Source organism: Thunnus thynnus, chromosome 13 (genome assembly GCF_963924715.1).
Source record: "Thunnus thynnus chromosome 13, fThuThy2.1, whole genome shotgun sequence".
Classification (NCBI taxonomy): Eukaryota; Metazoa; Chordata; class Actinopteri; order Scombriformes; family Scombridae; genus Thunnus; species Thunnus thynnus.
In genome coordinates, this window is record NC_089529.1 from 25,725,158 (window position 1) to 25,743,733 (window position 18,576).

Below are 18,576 nucleotides of genomic sequence, written 5' to 3' on the forward strand. Positions count from 1 at the left end.
TGGACTATTACTCATAATAAAAAAATGTCCCTACAGATCTGACGGAGCTCAGGATTTATGTTTTCCTCTCACGTAATGTTTGTACAAACTGAACCAGAAGTTGTTTTCAAGTGAAGCCTCTTTATTGTGTTTCTCTAAAACTCTTCTTTACATTCTGGATAGATAATGCAGCCCAAATAATCAACAGGATATCAAGTCTATAACTTGATACTAGGGGTGTGCCTGAATACAAATATGTTATACGGCAAAGGAAAAACAGTGGGTTTTTTACGAACATTTATTTCATACAAATATTTTAAAAATTATTTGTTTTCAGGAAGAAAAAACAACAACATGTCAAATAACAGCATGCAGGTCGGTTCCATCACTATCTCTCTCCTCCGCTCTACTGTTATGTGTATCAGCACGTCTCAATGAGGGCAATCACAAAAACCTGCTGCATGACACACATTTCCTTATTTGGACATCAGTCCCGGAGTTTGGGGTGTTCCCCAGAGATACAGCTGAGCTACTGACACACGCAAAGTGCTTATAAGGGACTCTCCATAACCTGCTGTTCCCCTTCTCCTTTCCACAAAGTTACATTGTAAAAAATAGGAAATGACAAGTGCAAAGCAAGAATCACTTTTGAAGTTTTTCCCTACACGTCACAGACTGTGGTGTCTCTGTGTTGTGGGTGTATAAATAGATAGAGGTCTGTCTGCAATGAGGCGATGAGTAAAGTTTTATCTCAGTAGTCAGCGCAGTCATCTATGATCTGGGAGACTCCAGGTTCGAGACCCGGTGTGGGGACCTCCTTCATAAGGTAGTTTATTCATAAACACTTATTTAAACACTTTAATATCCTAAAATTAAAAGTGTAAAAAAACAAAAACAACTCTGCACATCCCTAGTTGCTACTAATGAGGCAATCACCCAGCATTACATTACTGCTTTTATAATACAGAAATATAAAAATCCATAATGAATTTCACACTTAATCATCATTATTAACATATGGACATGTATTTGTTCATTTTTTTTTAGCATTCTTTACAAATTAAATACTGTAAATGAACCAATTTTAAGGTGTAGGAGAGATGTTTCCTTATTTTTAAATGATATCGGACCTGGACTACTGTGCAGGAGCTGTATTCTCAGGTTAATATGTGTTTTGTGTGGAATCTGCTGGATCTCAATGTTCGAACCAAAACTTTAATGCTCTGAGATGATGTTATTTGTAGCTGTGATACAGTTCATGATATCATTGGTTTATCTGGCTTGTACAACTCATTCAGCTAATTATTTTTAATTATCCCCATCATTTCAGTCCATTACTGCCAGATTTTACCAAAACATGCCCCACTGTGTCAACAATTTGTCCTCTTTTTAACACTGAATGTGTCAAACTAGAAACTATAGTTTCATATAATCTGGTATGCCTGTGAATCAATTGTTTCTTGTTAGAATCATCAACAAAACTATTTTTCTTCCTCTTTTAGTTCTAGCACTTGAATGGGAGTATGTAAATTTAGTATGTGACTCATACACTGTATTTATTTATGATTGACCTCATGTTCCCCTTTTTTCTTTTTCACTTTTAGTATGATCTGTATCACTTCTCTCTGTGAAGACCTAAAACTGTCTTCAAGCTTCTGGCCCCTTCAGTCACATTTGTGTGTTACAGGAATGATCACGTGTTGTGTAATGACGTGTTTTTTAGTGTAGCACCAACCATATTAGCTCTGTGCTTCCTCTTTATCTCCTCTTTTAGGATGAGAACAAAGCCACACACAGCCAGAAAGTCGACAGCCTGCAAAAGATGCTAACCAAGGAGCAACAGGAGTTACAGGTGTGTGCATGATACCATGAGATTGTGATATTGATTATTGTATTTTCTTTAAAGTAACAATCTCGAAGATCTTCAGTTGTACCTATGACGATAAACGGTAATTGCAGATGTGTGTGTTTGGACCTCTGTTGCATTAGCTCCACCTACCCTCTCTGGTGGACCAACCACCACTGGATGATGGAAAATGCGTCTCTAACTGTGCGCCGCTCGTGATTTTTCCTGGGAATGTTGCCGCCGACACCCAGTTCGTAATACCACAAATGCTAGGGCTTTCATCAGCAGGCCATAGGCTCAATCACCATCATTCGGCCAGAGATAGTGATTTAACAGCATTTATTTAAATGAAAATCTTCGAGATTATTACTTTAACTGTGATTATGAAGGACTCTTGAGTGTGTTGATTGTGGCTTGGCCTCTTTGTGTCAAGGTTTCAATCAGTTATTTATATGCACTTGACCCATGTCCATTCAACAAGAATGTCTTTAAACTTTCCTTTTTCATTTGTGGCTTATTTCTAAAACACCGGACACATTGGGATTTATACGTGTAAAGGCAAAGGAGGAGGATTACAGCAGAACCCCCCGACCTAAACTACTGAAGGAGATCCAGGAGGCAAAGAAGCACATTTCACTGCTGCAGGAGCAGCTCATCAGAGCAGCAGCATTACAGGTGCTGTACAAACACACAAACTGATTTCTAAATACATGCTCTGTATGTATATTTTAGCGACTACGTATGCTGCTATAGAAAACCATAACGCTCCAAACAGCAGACACTTTGACAGTAAAAAAACAGATGTGAGTAATTAAATGAATTATGGCTGACTTCCCTGAAGCAGTGTCACTGTCACAGCTTACTGAGACACTCGTTAATGATATCAGTCACTCCTCTGCTTTTCCTATTGTGACAAATCCGCTGTGAAAAGGCTTTCAGATATTTTGGAAGAGGAGGACATTTTCAGAGAGAATGAGAGGGCAGATTGTATCTCCCAGTCACACTCGGTCCCTGAGTGACAACATATCTGCTCTGTTAACCACTTGTGTTCTCCTTTGAGAAAGTTTGAGTTTTAGATTAATTTGGCTGAATACCATTAGTTATCCGACTACGTAGCTGAAGACCTTGTTTCCATACAGCCAGTAACATCTTTACATAAAGCGATAACGTGGTGTTCTATCATAGGCAGAACAGACGTCACACTGAGCCTGATTGCATCCTGCTACACAACACGAAACCCCCAGAATCTGAACAACAACCTACATTAGCTTCCCAGTTAAAGCCTCCTTCTTATCTTAACTTAAAAACACGAACACACGTCTTGTCCTGCAGCATAGCTTGTTGAACGAGCCACCAAACAAACATTCCCCGGGGAAAAGCAGAACCGCTAACATCACTTAGCAGGCTAGATAGCTAATTAGCTGCTCATCTGCAGCTGTAAACATACTTGTCCCTTCACACCCATTAGATGCTGGTTTTGTCATTGCTATTCAGAATCCCTGTTAGCGACACACTCTCTGTCCATTACTTGTAGCTACAGTTTGCAAAATAATGATGATTAATGTGCGAAAGTGTTAGAAATCTAAATTTACTGCTCACTATAGAGTAAACTATTGAGTGTCAGTTTTATAGGGAGTAGTGATTAAGTGATTTTGCTCACATCATTAGTACAATAAAGTTAAACTAGAGAAAAAAATAGATATTTCTTGTGGCATTTTTGCCTTTTAATAGACAGCAGACAGTACAAAGGCAGAGAGATGCAACATGTAGCAAAGTTCTTTGGCTATATCAGGGAAGTTGCGGTTATGTGGTATTCATCTTAAGCATTCGTCTATCAGGACACCTGTGTTTGTGATTTTTATTGGTGGTGGAAAAATAATTTGGCTCAGGAAATTGCCTCAGCATACTACCTTTGATTTTAGTTTACTGCCAGTAACAGAAGAGTTTGTCACAGTCCCTTTGAAAGATGACACAAGGAGAAATCCTGGCTTGTCAGACACATAAGAGAAGTTGATGTAGCTCAAATAATATTGCAGAACCTCATCCATCCATGCATGTAGGTAGGTTTTTTCTCAACAAAACCATCCACATCCAATCACGGCTGCTCAACGCATACTGTATAACAGCATCTGACATACAGAAAAGAGCAGGTGCATCGACACCCATCACCGCCCCTCAAAAATGTGTGAACTTGACATCAAAACTTATCCGCTTTCATGTCGTTTAAATGCTGTGACAAGCTGGACGACACTTTTTCTCTGAAGTACGAATTAAGCTTCGACTCGCCTGTCTCTCCCACAGACTTCAGATTAACACAGGTCACTGCAGACACTTTAGTCTACACGACCTTTGTTAATTGTTACTGATAAGAGAGTGAACAAATGTTTTTCAGGATGGAGCCACAGGGACCAGGAGCGGTGAGACTGAGGAGGGGGACAGTACGTCTCCCCTGAGGGATCAGACAGCGTACTCGTGGAACAACAACTCTGTGGGTATAATGACAGATCACAGCATTCGACTAATCAAACAAATAATGAAGAGTTAGTTAGTAATTTTTAGGTGGAAGCCTAGATAGATGCTCCATTTTAAAAAAAAGCCAAAAAAACTCAGCTTCAATGCTAACAATATTTTTTTGCTGCTTTTGTGTAAACATTTCATATTGGATTATGTTTCAAGTGTTTTAAAATGAAAAACACGGATTTGCCAAACACTAGGTGCTACTGTTGACCAGGCAGTGTAATTAAAGGACAGGTTCACAATTTTTAAAGTCTGTCTTAAAACAACAGTCAGGTGCCCAAATGAACACTGAAAGAGGTTTTCCTCATTGTAATCATTCCTCCCGTTCATACTGGCTATAAAAAGATCCCCTTCAAATGTGCTTTCAATGCAAGTGATGGGGGACAAAATCCACTGCATTTAGTGCAAAAATGCAGTTAAAAGTTTATCTGAAGCTTATATGAGGCGTCAACAGTCTGTGTTAGTCATATCAAGTGGATATCTGACACATTTACAGTCTTTTCAGCATCAAATTCCCTCTTTGTGTTTCCTCGGACAGTGTTTCCGTGATGAGCTGCAGGTGGAAGTATAGTAACAAAAAGAGGAACTTTGGTCTAAAAAGACTGTAACGTTGAAAGATATCTACTTGATTTGACTCATTTGGATGCTGAAGCTTCAGATTAGCTTCAGATAAACTTAGAAATACATTTTTGCACAGAAGGAGGACTGTGGATTTTCTTTCCCATCACTTACATTGTAAGTACATAATAAAGGGATCTTCTAATGGTCAGTATGAACAAGTGGAATAATTACAGCAAGAAAAACCTGCTTAAATGCTCATTTGGGCACTTGGCTATTGTTTTAAGACAGACTTGAAAAACTGTGAACCCATCCTTTAATAATTTATTGTAGGAACACCTACAGTCTAAATAACAGGAAGTCCGTCTGAAAATACTGCTTACACAGACTCCTTTGTAATAACAATCTTTTTATCACAGCTTCTATAAATAGAGATGAAATGGTCCTACGTTCCAATCTCAGGGGGTTTTCCATTATCAGCACCAGACTAAACAACTAATTTGGCTTAAATGCTGTGTTGCTTCATGTGTGTATTAATGGTTACTGTATGTGTGTGTATGTTTCTGTCTGTGTTTGTATTAGATGTGCAGCAGTCCCCTCCCAGACAGTCCTGGCAAAAGAGAGACGCCCTGTCAGAGCCCAAACATCAGCCACAGAGACGGCCTCAACTCCTGCTCGTCGCCTGACACTGAGGACACTCCTGACTCTGTTAGATACGCTCACACACGCCCACACACTCTTTTGGTTTTGTAATATCATAACCGTGAAGTCATTTTAAGGACCTTTTCAAGCTGGAACAAAAATTTCAGTGGAATACAAGTGGGCGCATATTGGTGACAGCTAATTATCAGTTGCTGAGTACATTATTGACCAACTGACCTTTAGCTGAGCCCTGCACCCTTTAGTTACTGTTGCTATGTCTGTCATGCTTTCCGTTTTGCCTCGGATAACAAGTTTGGCAGCGGTTGAGGTTGTGCAAACTTCTCAAGATCCAAAAAAGAGAAAGACAGAGCTGCAAATATAGCAGATGAACACACTGTTTGATGTACTTCTTACATTCTTTCTCTTGTGTTTTTGATTTTTGAAAGGCAAAAATAAGCCAAAAATATATAGGTTGTACTAAATCCAAAGCTGGACAGGTTTTCTGTTCCTAGATACGGTTGCTAAGCTATCTTTTGAATATATGCCTACGAACACAGCTGCCTATTAATGTGAAACTCTTTTCATACATCAGTGCATTTAACTTTGAATGTACTCTTATTGTATCACTCAGGACTCCAGCGCCCAGTGCATTGTGGGTAGCCCTCCCTACCTCCTCCACCCCCAGATCATTGGAGCAGAAGATGACTACTTTGACTCTCAACAAGAGCAGGTATTTCAAGAAATGTTCCAAAGCTACCAACGGACTATTTGGACAGGAAGTTGATTGGGTGCCACTGTATCATGATCTAAATGAACGCTTACATTTGAAAGTAAGGAAACATGAAGCATTTTGCTATGAATGAACGATGCAGTCACTTCTTGGCTCTGAGGGCTCCAAGTTTCATTAAATTTGGACTGCTGATGTAAAGTTTCTCAGACAGTTTGTTGTTAAATTGAAAGTTGAGGAACTAGATTTTTTTTTTTTGGTTTTTAAATTCATATTGAAATTTGTTGTTCATTTTGATACATCATTATTTTCATAACGCTGCTGATGAATTTGTTGGTTGCCTGTCTTTTCAAACAGTCTAATGAACTGATCTCTCTCCCTCTCTGTCAGATTAACGGACAGTGCAGCTGTTTCCAGAGTTTAGACTTGCTGAAGTCTCGGCCGGCTCACCTCGCTGTCTTCCTCCATCATGTTGTGTCACAGTTTGACCCAGCGCCTCTGGTACATATGCAAACACACAAAACTGCAAATATCATATATTTATACTATGTGATAGTACTTAAACAGGGTAAACTTCATTGTTCCAGAGTATCAAACTTGTAAATGACTTAAAGATAAGACTGTGCTGAATAAGACTTACTGCCTGCGTGGGTTTCCTCCCACAGACCAAAGGCATGCAGACATGCAGGAGAGGTTAATTGGCGACTCTAAATTTTCCCCGTATGAATATGAGTCTGAATCATTGTCTGAGTCAGGCCTGCGGTTGACCGGTGTCAGCTGGGATTGGTTCCAGTCATGTATTTTTGGAAATAAAATATAAAGCAGCTTCAAATGGGAAGGACAGCGTGTCAATACAAAAATGTTGACACATATGTCATTAATCATTCATTTTTAAGTTCTATCTGTGTACCATGTAGTGTGCAAATTGTGTCGTTAGTAGTTGGACTGCAGCTAATGATTATTTTCATAAACATAATAAGATTAAAAAATGAATCTCTTTGCTATGATTCCATACAGCCTGATGTCTTCAAATATCATATGAAAGATGTCATGTATATGACAAAGAAACGCATCAAATTCTAACATTTTAGAAGCTGCAGTCAGCAAACATTTGGTATTTTTGCTTAAAAAAAATTACTAAATTAATTAATCAATTATAGGTAGTTAGTGGATAAATCAAAAATGGTCCTGAGCTTGTTTTGGAGAACAGCCCTTGACAAGATGTCATTAATAACTATTTAATATAAATATAAGTGGGCCAGTGATCGAGCCTTGTGGAACGCCCCCACTGATGTGAAAAAAGTGTGATTTTCTGATGAGATGATATATTGTTCATGTGTCTGTCTTCTTCCCTCTGTTAGCTGTGTTATCTCTACGCCGACATGCACAAGCAAACCAGCTCCAAAGAAAGCCGACGCTTCTTCATCGAGTTCCACTCGCTCTTCATGGATCGGGCAGCAGTAAGTTGTTCTCTTGCTTTTGCTTCTTTAGTCAGTTTTTTTTTTTTTCTCTTAGACCACATATTTGTTTTCTTGAATTGTTGTTATCTCTGTTAACGTAATTCTCGTTCTGTCTCTGGTTCTCTTTTACAGAATCTGAAAGTACCAGTGCCAGAGACGATTGCTGCTGAACTGGGTAAAGGATAAAAAAGAGAGTAAAATGTATCTCAGATTTCTTCAGTGGCTTGACTTTAAATGCCAAAAAATTCTCATATTTAAAAAAATACTCCACAGATTTAGCATTAAACTCTTATAATATAGTTTGACATCTGATTGACACCATAGGAAAAACATTTTATGCATGCAGCAGAACCAGAGATATTGTCTTTTTTTCCCATGCATTACTCTTCCTTGGTAAAACCTGGCGTCTGTATTGCCCACAATGCAACCCGACAGTTCACTTGGAGATCGGGAGACTCTTGACGGAGAACTACGACCTGCGAGGGGAGAGACGAAGACAGTCGAAGGCTAGTTTTTGAGCTTGAGTCTAGTTGTACTGTAACACAAAGTAAAGGAAGAACAAACCACAACAGTCACTGGTAAATGAGTAAAACTCTCACAAGCAAAGAGAAAAATGATTTCACCTCTTTTTAGTTTAGATAAATTGTGACTGAAACAAAACAAAACATTTGTAAATGTTAAAACAATGAGACCCAAACTAAGCCGCAGCAAACCTCCCTCCAACATAGGATATACTCATTTTGAATATTAACACAAACATGATTTATCATATTTTGAATACTACATTTAAGGATCCTCCAGTATAATTTACTGTCCACTTCCTTTATCACAGTTCTACAAACAGAATTTCCCCTGTGGGTTTGTCGCCCGGCAACTCTAATCATCAGCACATCCGTTCAAAGAAATATCAGATTCAGACGACTTTATTTATCCCAGAAGGACAATTGAGTTCTGCAGCCTAACCAGTACACAGAAAAGACAAACTCACAGGCAAGCAGCAACATGTCGGAAATGACAGATCATCACATGGGTACAAAGAACATGAGCTGCACTTCGGGTCGCCCCGTATATGCAGGCTTACAAGAGGAACCAGACAAAACAAAAATTATTCACACAGGTTTAAGGAATGAAGCATTCAGCAACACTCTGACACCCTCAGCTCGCCCCGTAAACGCAGGCTTACGCGAGGAGCCAGGAGAGGAGCATCTGTTATAGTAATTAATATCAGATGTTAAAGAGAACACAGCTCAATGCCAGTGAAGTAAAAACACAACAAACATCATTCTTATGTGTCAGTTGTAACATTTATTTTTAATTAAAACTCATTTGTCAGCGTCAGCGAACTCACAGTCACAGTGTGGTCTGTAAGATAACGTATCGGCTCGCACGGTGTTCACTACTCTCCTCGCAGGTCGTACTTGTCTGTCGAGAGCCTCCGGTCAGAGATGCGGGTGTGTTATGCTCGTAATGTAGCCTTGAGCAGGGATGAGGAGCGGGCTATAGAGGTCTGGTAACCTTACTTTTTCTCTAACTCCACATCCCCATATCATTGTAATTTTCAAACTTGTAGTCTTCAGACATCACGTCACCCAGCAGCACAATTCTTTTACTCCTTTAATGCATTATGTTTTTTTTTTTTGTGTCTTGTTATTTTGTGCAAAATAAATAAACTAAACTAAACAGTGGCGATGATGTTTATGAGGTCACCAAAAAAGATTAAGAATCTTTTCATTTTTAATCCAGTGGCATGTGAGATATGGTCAAAAGCTTTTTGAATAGCCAGTAAGTGAACCTTTAGTTTAGAATGAGTTTTACTTAAAATTAGGGACTCTGACCAGTAGTCAGAAAGCCACAAAGATCAACTGTTTTTCAGATTGATCTTTAGTCATTATTTTGCCCACTTTGATATATTTAAGCATTTAATTCATTTAACTTAGAGTTAAGAGTTGCAATAATGTTAATGGTTTACTGTTTTTGGGGCGTGTGCGTGTCTTTCCACACAGAGAAACGGAGGCTGGAGTTAATCCCAGAGGATCTCTGCAAACAGTACACCCAGCTGTTACAGGACACACTCCTGCCAGACCTGCACAAGAACCTGGAAGACTTCAGGTAGCAGCCACACAGCTGTACAATCAATCTTACAAGTCAAGTCAATTTTATTTGTAAAGCCCAATATCACAAATCACAAATTTGGCTCAAGGGGGCTTTATGGTCTGTACAGCAATCCAACATCCTCAGTCCTCAGACCATCGGTTCAAATTGATTCGAAAACTCCCTGAAGAAAAACCCTTTAACAGGATCTGTTGTCAGCAAGTCCCTGTAAACGATGTTATTTATGTTGTTGTGTTATGTGTGTGCAGACAGAAGCGCAGTATGGGTCTGACTCTGGCTGAAGACGAGCTGTCTAAGCTGGACTCAGAGCAAGGAAAAGACCAGCAGAACATGGAGAAGGAATGTTCCTGTGCTGAACACATCCTCTCCAAGATAGAAGATATCCTGTGAGTCCCAGTCCGTGACCACACACACACACACACACACACACACACCTAAACACAAGTACACCTGTATATTCAGTTCCTATATTCCTTGCGTGTGTGTGCTCAACCCGAGTTACGTGTTGCAGGTTGACTTCACAGCCCACGGAAGAGGAGAAGTGGTAAGATGAGGGAGTTTTTTTTTATGTTTTACATCATCAATCAGCTGCAGGACAATCAATGCAATGTCTGTTTCTGGGGAAGTGATTTAGTTTCTGTTCACTTATTTTACTGTTGAACTACAACTATGAATCATTGTTGATAAAAGCTTTCTCAGTGTCTTTAGAGTTTAATCTCATTTTAACTAAAGTGCATGAAAATGAGTCTTATATATGTAAAAAAGTGTGTGTGTAATGTAGAAATTACAATACGTGTGTATATAATAATGGTAGAGAATAATAATACTGTATTCCACTATTATGATCATTATTATTAGCAGTAGTAATAGTATTAGGATTATTATTAAATGCTTATATAACACAGTTGAACTCTACATGTTTATAAATATGGCCATAAATAACAATCTGCTTCTTTTTCTTGACCGTGTGTCCCGTTGTGTCGCAGCCAAACGATGCAGTATGTGATTCTCACCTATATGAAGCACCTCGGGGTGAAAGTGAAGGAGCCTCGTGGCCTCGAACATAAACGAGCGCGTATTAATTTCCTGCCCAAGATAAAGGTGACACAAATCTGTCTATATGCACACATAATAAATAATAGACAGACAAAATGATCAGTTAGTGAATATCTGAGTATCTGAGTATATACTAATATTTTTCCTATATTGTCACAACATGGCAAATATGTGCACTATATAAAACAGTCAAAGCTGTTACATAAAATCTCATGTTCCGTTGTTATGTGTTACATCAGATATAATGTGTCACATGTGGAATTAACTCATTTTGTCTTTTTTTGTAACTGCAGTTTGTTTGGAATGAACACCTGTGCTTTTAATGGCTTTACGGTCTGTTTTGATCACGATGCCCTTCGAGTAAACATCTAAAAGAGAAATGTGTGTTATTTTAACAAGCAGAAGAGTATCAAGCCTGAGAAGGAGGGTGAGGAGAAGGTGAAAAAACCTCGGTTTCCCAACATCCTCGGCCCTCCTCGGCGTCTGAGCAGAGTGGATTCAACGTCAGGTGAGGAGAAAACTACAATTTAAGTAGAGGCCGAGTGAGGTATAGTACAGCATACTAGTGCTGTAAAAATAAGACAGGGAAGAGGTGGTCAGCAATGATCGTGTCATATCTGCTGTGTGTATCTGACATAGATGTTATCAGTGTGTGTTCTTATCCGCGTTTTTACTACCATTGTTTGTGTGCAGTCGGTAAAGCCGTGGAGCTGAACAAGCAGCGCTCACCAAAGCAGCTCCCTCAGTCGGCCTTCGGCATCCCCGAGCAGTCCGACTCTTCTGTCTCGATTTCTGGACGGAGCCGTGGAAATCAGCTCAGTGAAAACTCGGACACGGGCGCCCATGTTTCGCCTTCTACCACCTCCCCTATACACAGTTCCCCCACTGGTCAGGCCTCAGATACTAGCGGACAAGACTCAGACTCTAGTAAGATATCCCAGTTTCTCTGCCCCTCCACAGATATTTGAAAGAACCAAAAACTCCTGCACACGTTTGATCACTTGTACTCAGTTTAATAACAATTTACAAGGTTTTTTTGGTTCTTTAACAGTGAGACTTTATGATCTGAAGCTCCATAAGAGTTCCTCAAATGTAAGAACTTTGTAGTGATTTTTACCTGAGGGGACAAGATATTTAAAAAAAGATTCATTATATTATATTATATAATTATTTTAAATTAATGACAGTAGTTTTTTTTTTTGCTTGTGACCATTTGTCACAGGTTGCATGTCTATCATTTGCAAACAGTTCAGTCTAAGATTGATTTTCCCTTCTCAGATTGGTTCATTTGAATAATTTTTCAAAAGCCTGAAGAGGCAAAACTATACAGTATTTCACAAGCAAGATTCCAAAATTGAAGAAAAATAAACATAATATATGCTTTTGTGTAGCAGAATTTTTTTAATTTCCTACCTGGGTGATCATCTTGTGACCCCTGCTCCTACTGACATAGGTGATACCACTGTTAAAATACCATGAAGTAGTAGGAGTATCAATAGAAATACTATGAAAATAAAGTATTAAGTAGAACAGATGCACTGAAAGTTACACTAGGAATATCATAGCTGTAACGTAGAAATACCAAAGGACAAATCATTAGAGTCATTAGTTTTTATGAACTACAGTAAAGTAACTACAAATGTACTCAGAATAAAAACAGTGTGGTGATAAACCAAAGACAGAAATGAAAATACAGTCATTTTTGCGTGAACTCTAGAATAGCAGACCTGTGTTCATCTTTGTCTCTATTATTGCACCATTGTCTCCTTTACTCTACAGACATCTCCCCGTTTCCCATCCAGCCCAGACCGGGCGAGGGTCTGCAGTCTGGCGACCACCAGGACGGCGTATCCAGTCCGACCAGCACTCAGTTTGACTTCAGCCCCTCCAACCTGGAGCAGTTACAGGAGGAAGACCAGGAGACTTTCAGGTATTTAGAGTTTGGAGTTTCTCTAGCAGGGACGCAGGAATGCAATTGAAGTCTGGGGTGCAGATAGAAAGTTAATGTATATTAATGACATCATACTAAATGCTGCACAATTTAAATTACTCTGATAATTTATACCTAACAAATAATGTACATTAACAGCACCTCAGACCCATTTAAGAATGTTTTACACAACAGTACAACAGAAGGCAAAGCAATTACACATAATTCATCATTTATATGGACTGTAGACTTCCACTTTTCTTAATTTTCTACTGTATCTGGCTGGATTGAGTTTGTCTGTCTATTATCAGGACTCTGGTTTACATGATAAGCAGGGATGGAACATAAATTGGTGCAAACTGACGAGTGTCCTCTGTAGTTATTTGGAAACTCCTCTGAACAAATACGCCTTAATGTGTGGATGATAGAAAACCTTTTGTGAGTGCATTAAGAACTCACACATCACAAGAGGAATCAACAGAAGACTAACACAATTTTAACCATTAAGCCTATAAAATATGAGAAAATTGTGAAAAATGCCCCTCACCATTTCCTTAACCCCCAGGTGGTGTCTTCAAATTGCTTGTTTTGTCCAATCAACAGTCCGAAACCCAAAGATATTCAGTTAGCTGTCACATAAGACAAATAAAAGCTGCACATGCTCACATCTGACAAGCTGAAGTCAGCAATTCTTTTCTCTATTTTTGCTTTAAAAATGACTTTACAATTAATTGACTATCAAAATAGTTCAAATAATCATGTCAGCTCTACATTTATGGTTCTCTCAGGACAAAATATGTGTAATAAAGATGAAACATACTGTATATAATGGATATTATAACACTATTTACACTGTTTAATGTTATAAATAAAGATCAGCATGACGCATTTCTTAGTAATCTTTATAAAAGCCTCCCTCGCTGTGTCTTTGACCTGCAGTAGGATGGAGGTTCAGTGTCCGGTGAGCTCAGCTGACATCCAGAGTGAAGACGACCAGGGAGGTGAGGTGGAGTGTGAAGAAAACCTTCCAAACTGGCAGAGTCTGGTCAGCCGAGGCGTCCTGGCGAGCCTGACGCCGCAGGAGATTAAAAGGCAGGAAGTCATCAATGGTGAGTCACCAACAACTCACATTGAATCTCTGAATATGACATGACATGAAAACGATCGAACGTACAGCACATACAGCGTATCTGTCCCTCATCCCTCAGAGCTGTTCTACACTGAACGAGCCCACTTGCGGATGCTGAAGGTGTTGGACTGTGTTTTCTATCAGAGGTTGAGCAGAGACGGTGTCCTCCCCTCAGAAGATATCAAACACATCTTTACGAACCTGGAGGAAATCATTCAGCTGCATGGTAATCTCATTCACACACACTACCGCCCTGCAGAGAATTCAGCAACTGTATTTGCAAAAAAAAACAAAACATTTGTAACCTTAACAATGCCAATAAAATATTTTGTTGCTGCTGTTATCTTTTATTTCTTGCATTGACTAGACACAAACAAGTCAGAAATCACAATGTCATCACAAGATCTAGCTGTAAACGGACAGGTTGATAGCTGACGCAGAACAGGGAATCCATGCTGCAGAACACAATGACAGGAAACAGCTGGAGTCAGTATAAATGTTCTGCCACTTAAAAGTTTCCAACGATAGCAAATTTGCACAAGAGTTGGAATAAACTTTAGGAATAAAGACCTATTGCACAATCTCCACAGCATGTCATCAGTGCCTCTGGGCTTCTTTCTGTCAGCCACTGAGCTAATGAGGCGCTTTAAGGCATTATGTAGGTCATTATAAGTACATTAGGACATATTGCCAATTACTATTAGGATGTTAAGCGCTTAAATTATGTCTGGCTCGATAATAGAAAGTTTTGTAATGCTGATGAATTGTTTTTATTTCAAATAAGTGGTCTTTATTGTTTTGTTGTTAATGAGTAAATGATTGGTGCACAGCAAAATGTGATGAGTGACTATACTAATTGTTAATGACAACAACAAGATATTAAATGTTTATTGTGCTCCACAGTTTCTGTTACAGAGCAAATGACATCGATCAGGAAGAGGAGCGAGACGTCGGTGATCGGTCAGATCGGAGATGATCTTCTGGCATGGGTAAGACTAGTTTCAATCTATGCAGGAGACTCTACATATATTTATAGAAATGTTGGCATCCAAAGACAGCTGTGAAAGCCCTTCGTCATGGGAGGGTTATGTTAAGATTACTAGATCCTAATTTTAACCTAGAATGAACCAAAACCCTGTTTCAGTATCCAAGGAAGTGGACAGAAACTCGTCATAAAAATGAGATGCAATCTATGAGTTCACATTCTCTGTAGGTCTCATTCAGTGTTTACTTCCAGTCACATCCACCTTGCCTTTTTTTTTTTTTTTTTTTGGATAGCCGTTAAAATACTCAACATTTCCTGCAAATGTTTGGCATTAAATAAAAACCTACCAGGAAAGGGAGGGATTTTGAGCTGCTGGAAGTATTTTAATGTGACATATCTGTGTGCAATGAAGTTGAGTTTATGATCAAGGAAAAAAAAATATTGAACAAAAGCAATATTTGTGCCAGAGAAGAGAAACTAAGAGCAGCACAGATGGATTTAAGGCTGAAGAAAAACACGTTATCATGAATTTATCAAGACGACAGGTAGACACGGATGAAGAGCAGATCCAAAACAGGGAGGCCTCCTATTAAATTATGATAAAATGTATTTATAAAACAGGGAAAATTCAGCATGAATGCCTTTTTCTGATATGAGCCTGTTTTTAATCAATTCCATTGCTCTGTCTGGAGTTTAGGTAATTAAAGGCTTTGGACAGTATTTGAGGATTTACAGGACATCCAGTGAAAAAATACAATATAAAAAGGCCAAATACTTTTTTTTATCATCACGGCATCTTTTCTCTGATCAAAACTGTCTCCAAAGTTGTTTCAATTGGAGTTAATTTAAGAAGCTATAACTTCATATTGTGAAAAGTTTGCTCTTACTTACTGATGTTGAATCTAAAGGGTTGCACTTCAATCAAACACATGATTCACATTGGACATGTAAGGTGATGTAACAACTGATATTTGTACCGTTGCATGCGTTGAGGTCGCTCTGGATTAGAGTATTAGCTACAGTAAATAACCTCTAATTTAAATGTCCTGCATCTTTGTGTTGATTCCAGTTCAGCGGCGAGGAAGAGGAGAAGATAAGAGGAGCGGTGGGAACTTTCTGTAGTAACCAGCCCTCTGCACTGGAGCTCATCAAAACCAGAAAGAAGAAAGACCATAGGTTCATTTTATTCATGCAGGTCAGCACAACAAAATACACCACAGTTTACTTCTAGGAGTGGAGTTTATTTTTGACAAGACAGTGAAAAACATAGATCAGGTAAAGAGGGTACTGAAGTTTAAGGTGTTGACCGTGCTCATCGTCTTTCTTCAGGAGGCCGAGAGTAACCGTCTGTGTCGCAGGCTGCAGCTTAAAGACATCATTCCTGTGGAAATGCAGAGAGTGACAAAGTATCCACTCCTGCTAGACAATATTGCCAAGTACACAGGTATAAATAAACATGGCTGCATACCATTGTGCTCATGATATTTCTCATAGAGTGGTTGATTCAAGACGGAGAATGACATATTTTGTTGTGTTCATCAAGCGAACTCTTTTGTTTATCTTCTCACAGAGGATGGTGAAGAGAAGGAAAAGGTGAAGAAAGCTGGAGAATGTTGCAAAAAGATCCTCAACCACGTCAACCAAGCTGTCAAAGAAGCTGAGAACAAACAGGTACAGACGTTCGAATGAGAGTAAAGTATCTGTCAGTTTGGGTTAGAGCCAAATATTTTGTTCACCCTGTTAACATACATGGGGGGAGGGCCCTCAACAAGAAACATAAAGTAGAATTTTCACCTTTCTGACAATATCAACAAAAACTGAAAATGTACAAGCTTCATAAAAATAGAATTTATGGCAGAGCTGTTGTAATGGATTGCATTAGATTGCACAGTGTGTTCCTAATAAAATGCTTGGTGAGTGTACACACTCTGTTTATCTAAAAGCAACTTAACACCAGCTGAAAATGGTGTTTTTGCAAACCTCCAGTGGCTGAAAAGTGTTTGCTGTGTTGTTTCTCAACAGAGGCTCGAGGAGTATCAGAGACGGTTGGACGTCTTGTCGCTAAAACCGAGTGAAAACCCCGTCGTCCTCGAGCTGAAGGTAGGAAACTAGTGTTTTCAGGGTAAGGAGCTCAACATAATATACTGTACAAATGTGGTTGGAACTTTTTATTGTACACTATGGATCCATATCCAGTCGTGGGCGGTGGTGTGATGCTCTGGTTTTTAATGAAACTGTCCTGTCTGCTGTGTTTTTATTGAATGTTTATTCTTTTCCTGCAGAATCTGGACCTGACCAAGAGGAAGATGGTACATGAAGGACCTCTCTCCTGGAAAGTCAATAAAGACAAGACAATTGGTACACACACACACACACACACACACACACATACACACACACACACACACACACACAAAAATATTACCTACTGCAACAGTAATTTAGTTAATATGAGCAGTATGTGTATTTGTTACATAATGAAATGAGCTGAAACAGATGGCTGCCTGAGAAAAACATATAAATTAAAACCATTACAGCACAAGAAGTCAGGTTTGGTTTTCTTTTCTTCCTTATATGCACATACAGTTTTATATCACCAGTGTCTTTCTTTCAGAGCTGTACACGATCCTCCTGGAGGACATCCTGGTTTTACTGCAGAAACAGGACGAGCGTTTGATCCTCAAATTCCACGGCAAGAATCTGGCCAGCGCCACCGACACCAAGAACATCTTCAGCCCCATCATCAAACTCAACACTGTCTTAGTTCGTCCAGTAGCAACCGGTGAGAAGTGCAGTCTCTACACCGATATTTCCACTGTTGTGTTTAGCATTTTGCACGGATTAGTGAATCAGTCCTAGTTACTCGCTTGCCGTGGATGGGTTGCCATTTCATTTCATACAAACAGTCATGGTCTCCGGCAGATGAACCCCGGTGATTTTGGTGGTTCCCTAATATCGAGCACTGCCATTAGATTGACAGTTTTGATTTTGAGTGAAATGTTCTACCAACTATTGCTGACAAATATTGAAATTTTGCCCCAGAGATGACTTATTATCTAGCGCCACCATCAGGTGAAAGAAACAGACATTCATGGTTCCTTGACTGTTTATACTAAAGACTAAAGAAAGAAAAGGTTTTAGTTTAAATGCCTCTGCAGGATGAATTGTGATCTCTTTAATTTCCACAATTAGTGCCATCATCAGGTCAAAATTATATTTGTCCCATACTTTGGTTTATGACCAAATACCTGCAAAACTAATAACATTTCCATCATCCTCAGCTGTACTTTATTCTAAGTGCTAATAAGTAAATGTTTGCATGCTAACACACTCAACCAAAGTGGTGAAAAAATACTAAACATGAGCATATTATCATTATTAATGTGAGAAATAGCCAGTTTTAGTATTTAGTAGAGCCCACAGAGTTTATACAGTGTACATTAAGTATTATGCATGTATTTGTAAATATTATGTAATGCATTATAATTATTGTTTTTACCTTTGTTCTCATCAGACAACAAGTCTTTCTTCGTGCTGTCCATGTCGGAGAACGGGGCTCAGATCTACGAGCTGACGTCTCAGACGGTGTCCGATCAGAGAACGTGAGTCTTGCGCTGCAAACATGGCAACATGTG

At 39.1% G+C, this 18,576-nt stretch overlaps 1 protein-coding gene across 2 annotated transcripts in view; it reads left to right on the forward strand.

Annotated features, from left to right (window-relative positions):
* The window catches only part of LOC137196040 (rho guanine nucleotide exchange factor 12-like), a 43,951-nt gene that overhangs the window by 18,708 nt on the left and 6,667 nt on the right, over window positions 1-18,576 (forward strand). For both annotated transcript variants that reach the window (XM_067608821.1, XM_067608820.1), the window contains exons 7-31: window positions 1,754-1,831; window positions 2,384-2,500; window positions 4,218-4,313; window positions 5,483-5,608; window positions 6,174-6,272; window positions 6,660-6,770; window positions 7,631-7,729; window positions 7,862-7,904; window positions 9,733-9,838; window positions 10,090-10,227; window positions 10,353-10,385; window positions 10,828-10,942; window positions 11,300-11,405; window positions 11,591-11,824; window positions 12,677-12,827; window positions 13,767-13,936; window positions 14,036-14,182; window positions 14,860-14,945; window positions 16,011-16,136; window positions 16,271-16,385; window positions 16,512-16,612; window positions 16,964-17,041; window positions 17,224-17,299; window positions 17,556-17,723; window positions 18,456-18,543. In XM_067608821.1, coding sequence (XP_067464922.1) covers window positions 1,754-1,831; window positions 2,384-2,500; window positions 4,218-4,313; window positions 5,483-5,608; window positions 6,174-6,272; window positions 6,660-6,770; window positions 7,631-7,729; window positions 7,862-7,904; window positions 9,733-9,838; window positions 10,090-10,227; window positions 10,353-10,385; window positions 10,828-10,942; window positions 11,300-11,405; window positions 11,591-11,824; window positions 12,677-12,827; window positions 13,767-13,936; window positions 14,036-14,182; window positions 14,860-14,945; window positions 16,011-16,136; window positions 16,271-16,385; window positions 16,512-16,612; window positions 16,964-17,041; window positions 17,224-17,299; window positions 17,556-17,723; window positions 18,456-18,543 — 2,807 coding nt within the window. The remainder of the gene's footprint in view (window positions 1-1,753; window positions 1,832-2,383; window positions 2,501-4,217; window positions 4,314-5,482; window positions 5,609-6,173; window positions 6,273-6,659; window positions 6,771-7,630; window positions 7,730-7,861; window positions 7,905-9,732; window positions 9,839-10,089; window positions 10,228-10,352; window positions 10,386-10,827; window positions 10,943-11,299; window positions 11,406-11,590; window positions 11,825-12,676; window positions 12,828-13,766; window positions 13,937-14,035; window positions 14,183-14,859; window positions 14,946-16,010; window positions 16,137-16,270; window positions 16,386-16,511; window positions 16,613-16,963; window positions 17,042-17,223; window positions 17,300-17,555; window positions 17,724-18,455; window positions 18,544-18,576) is intronic.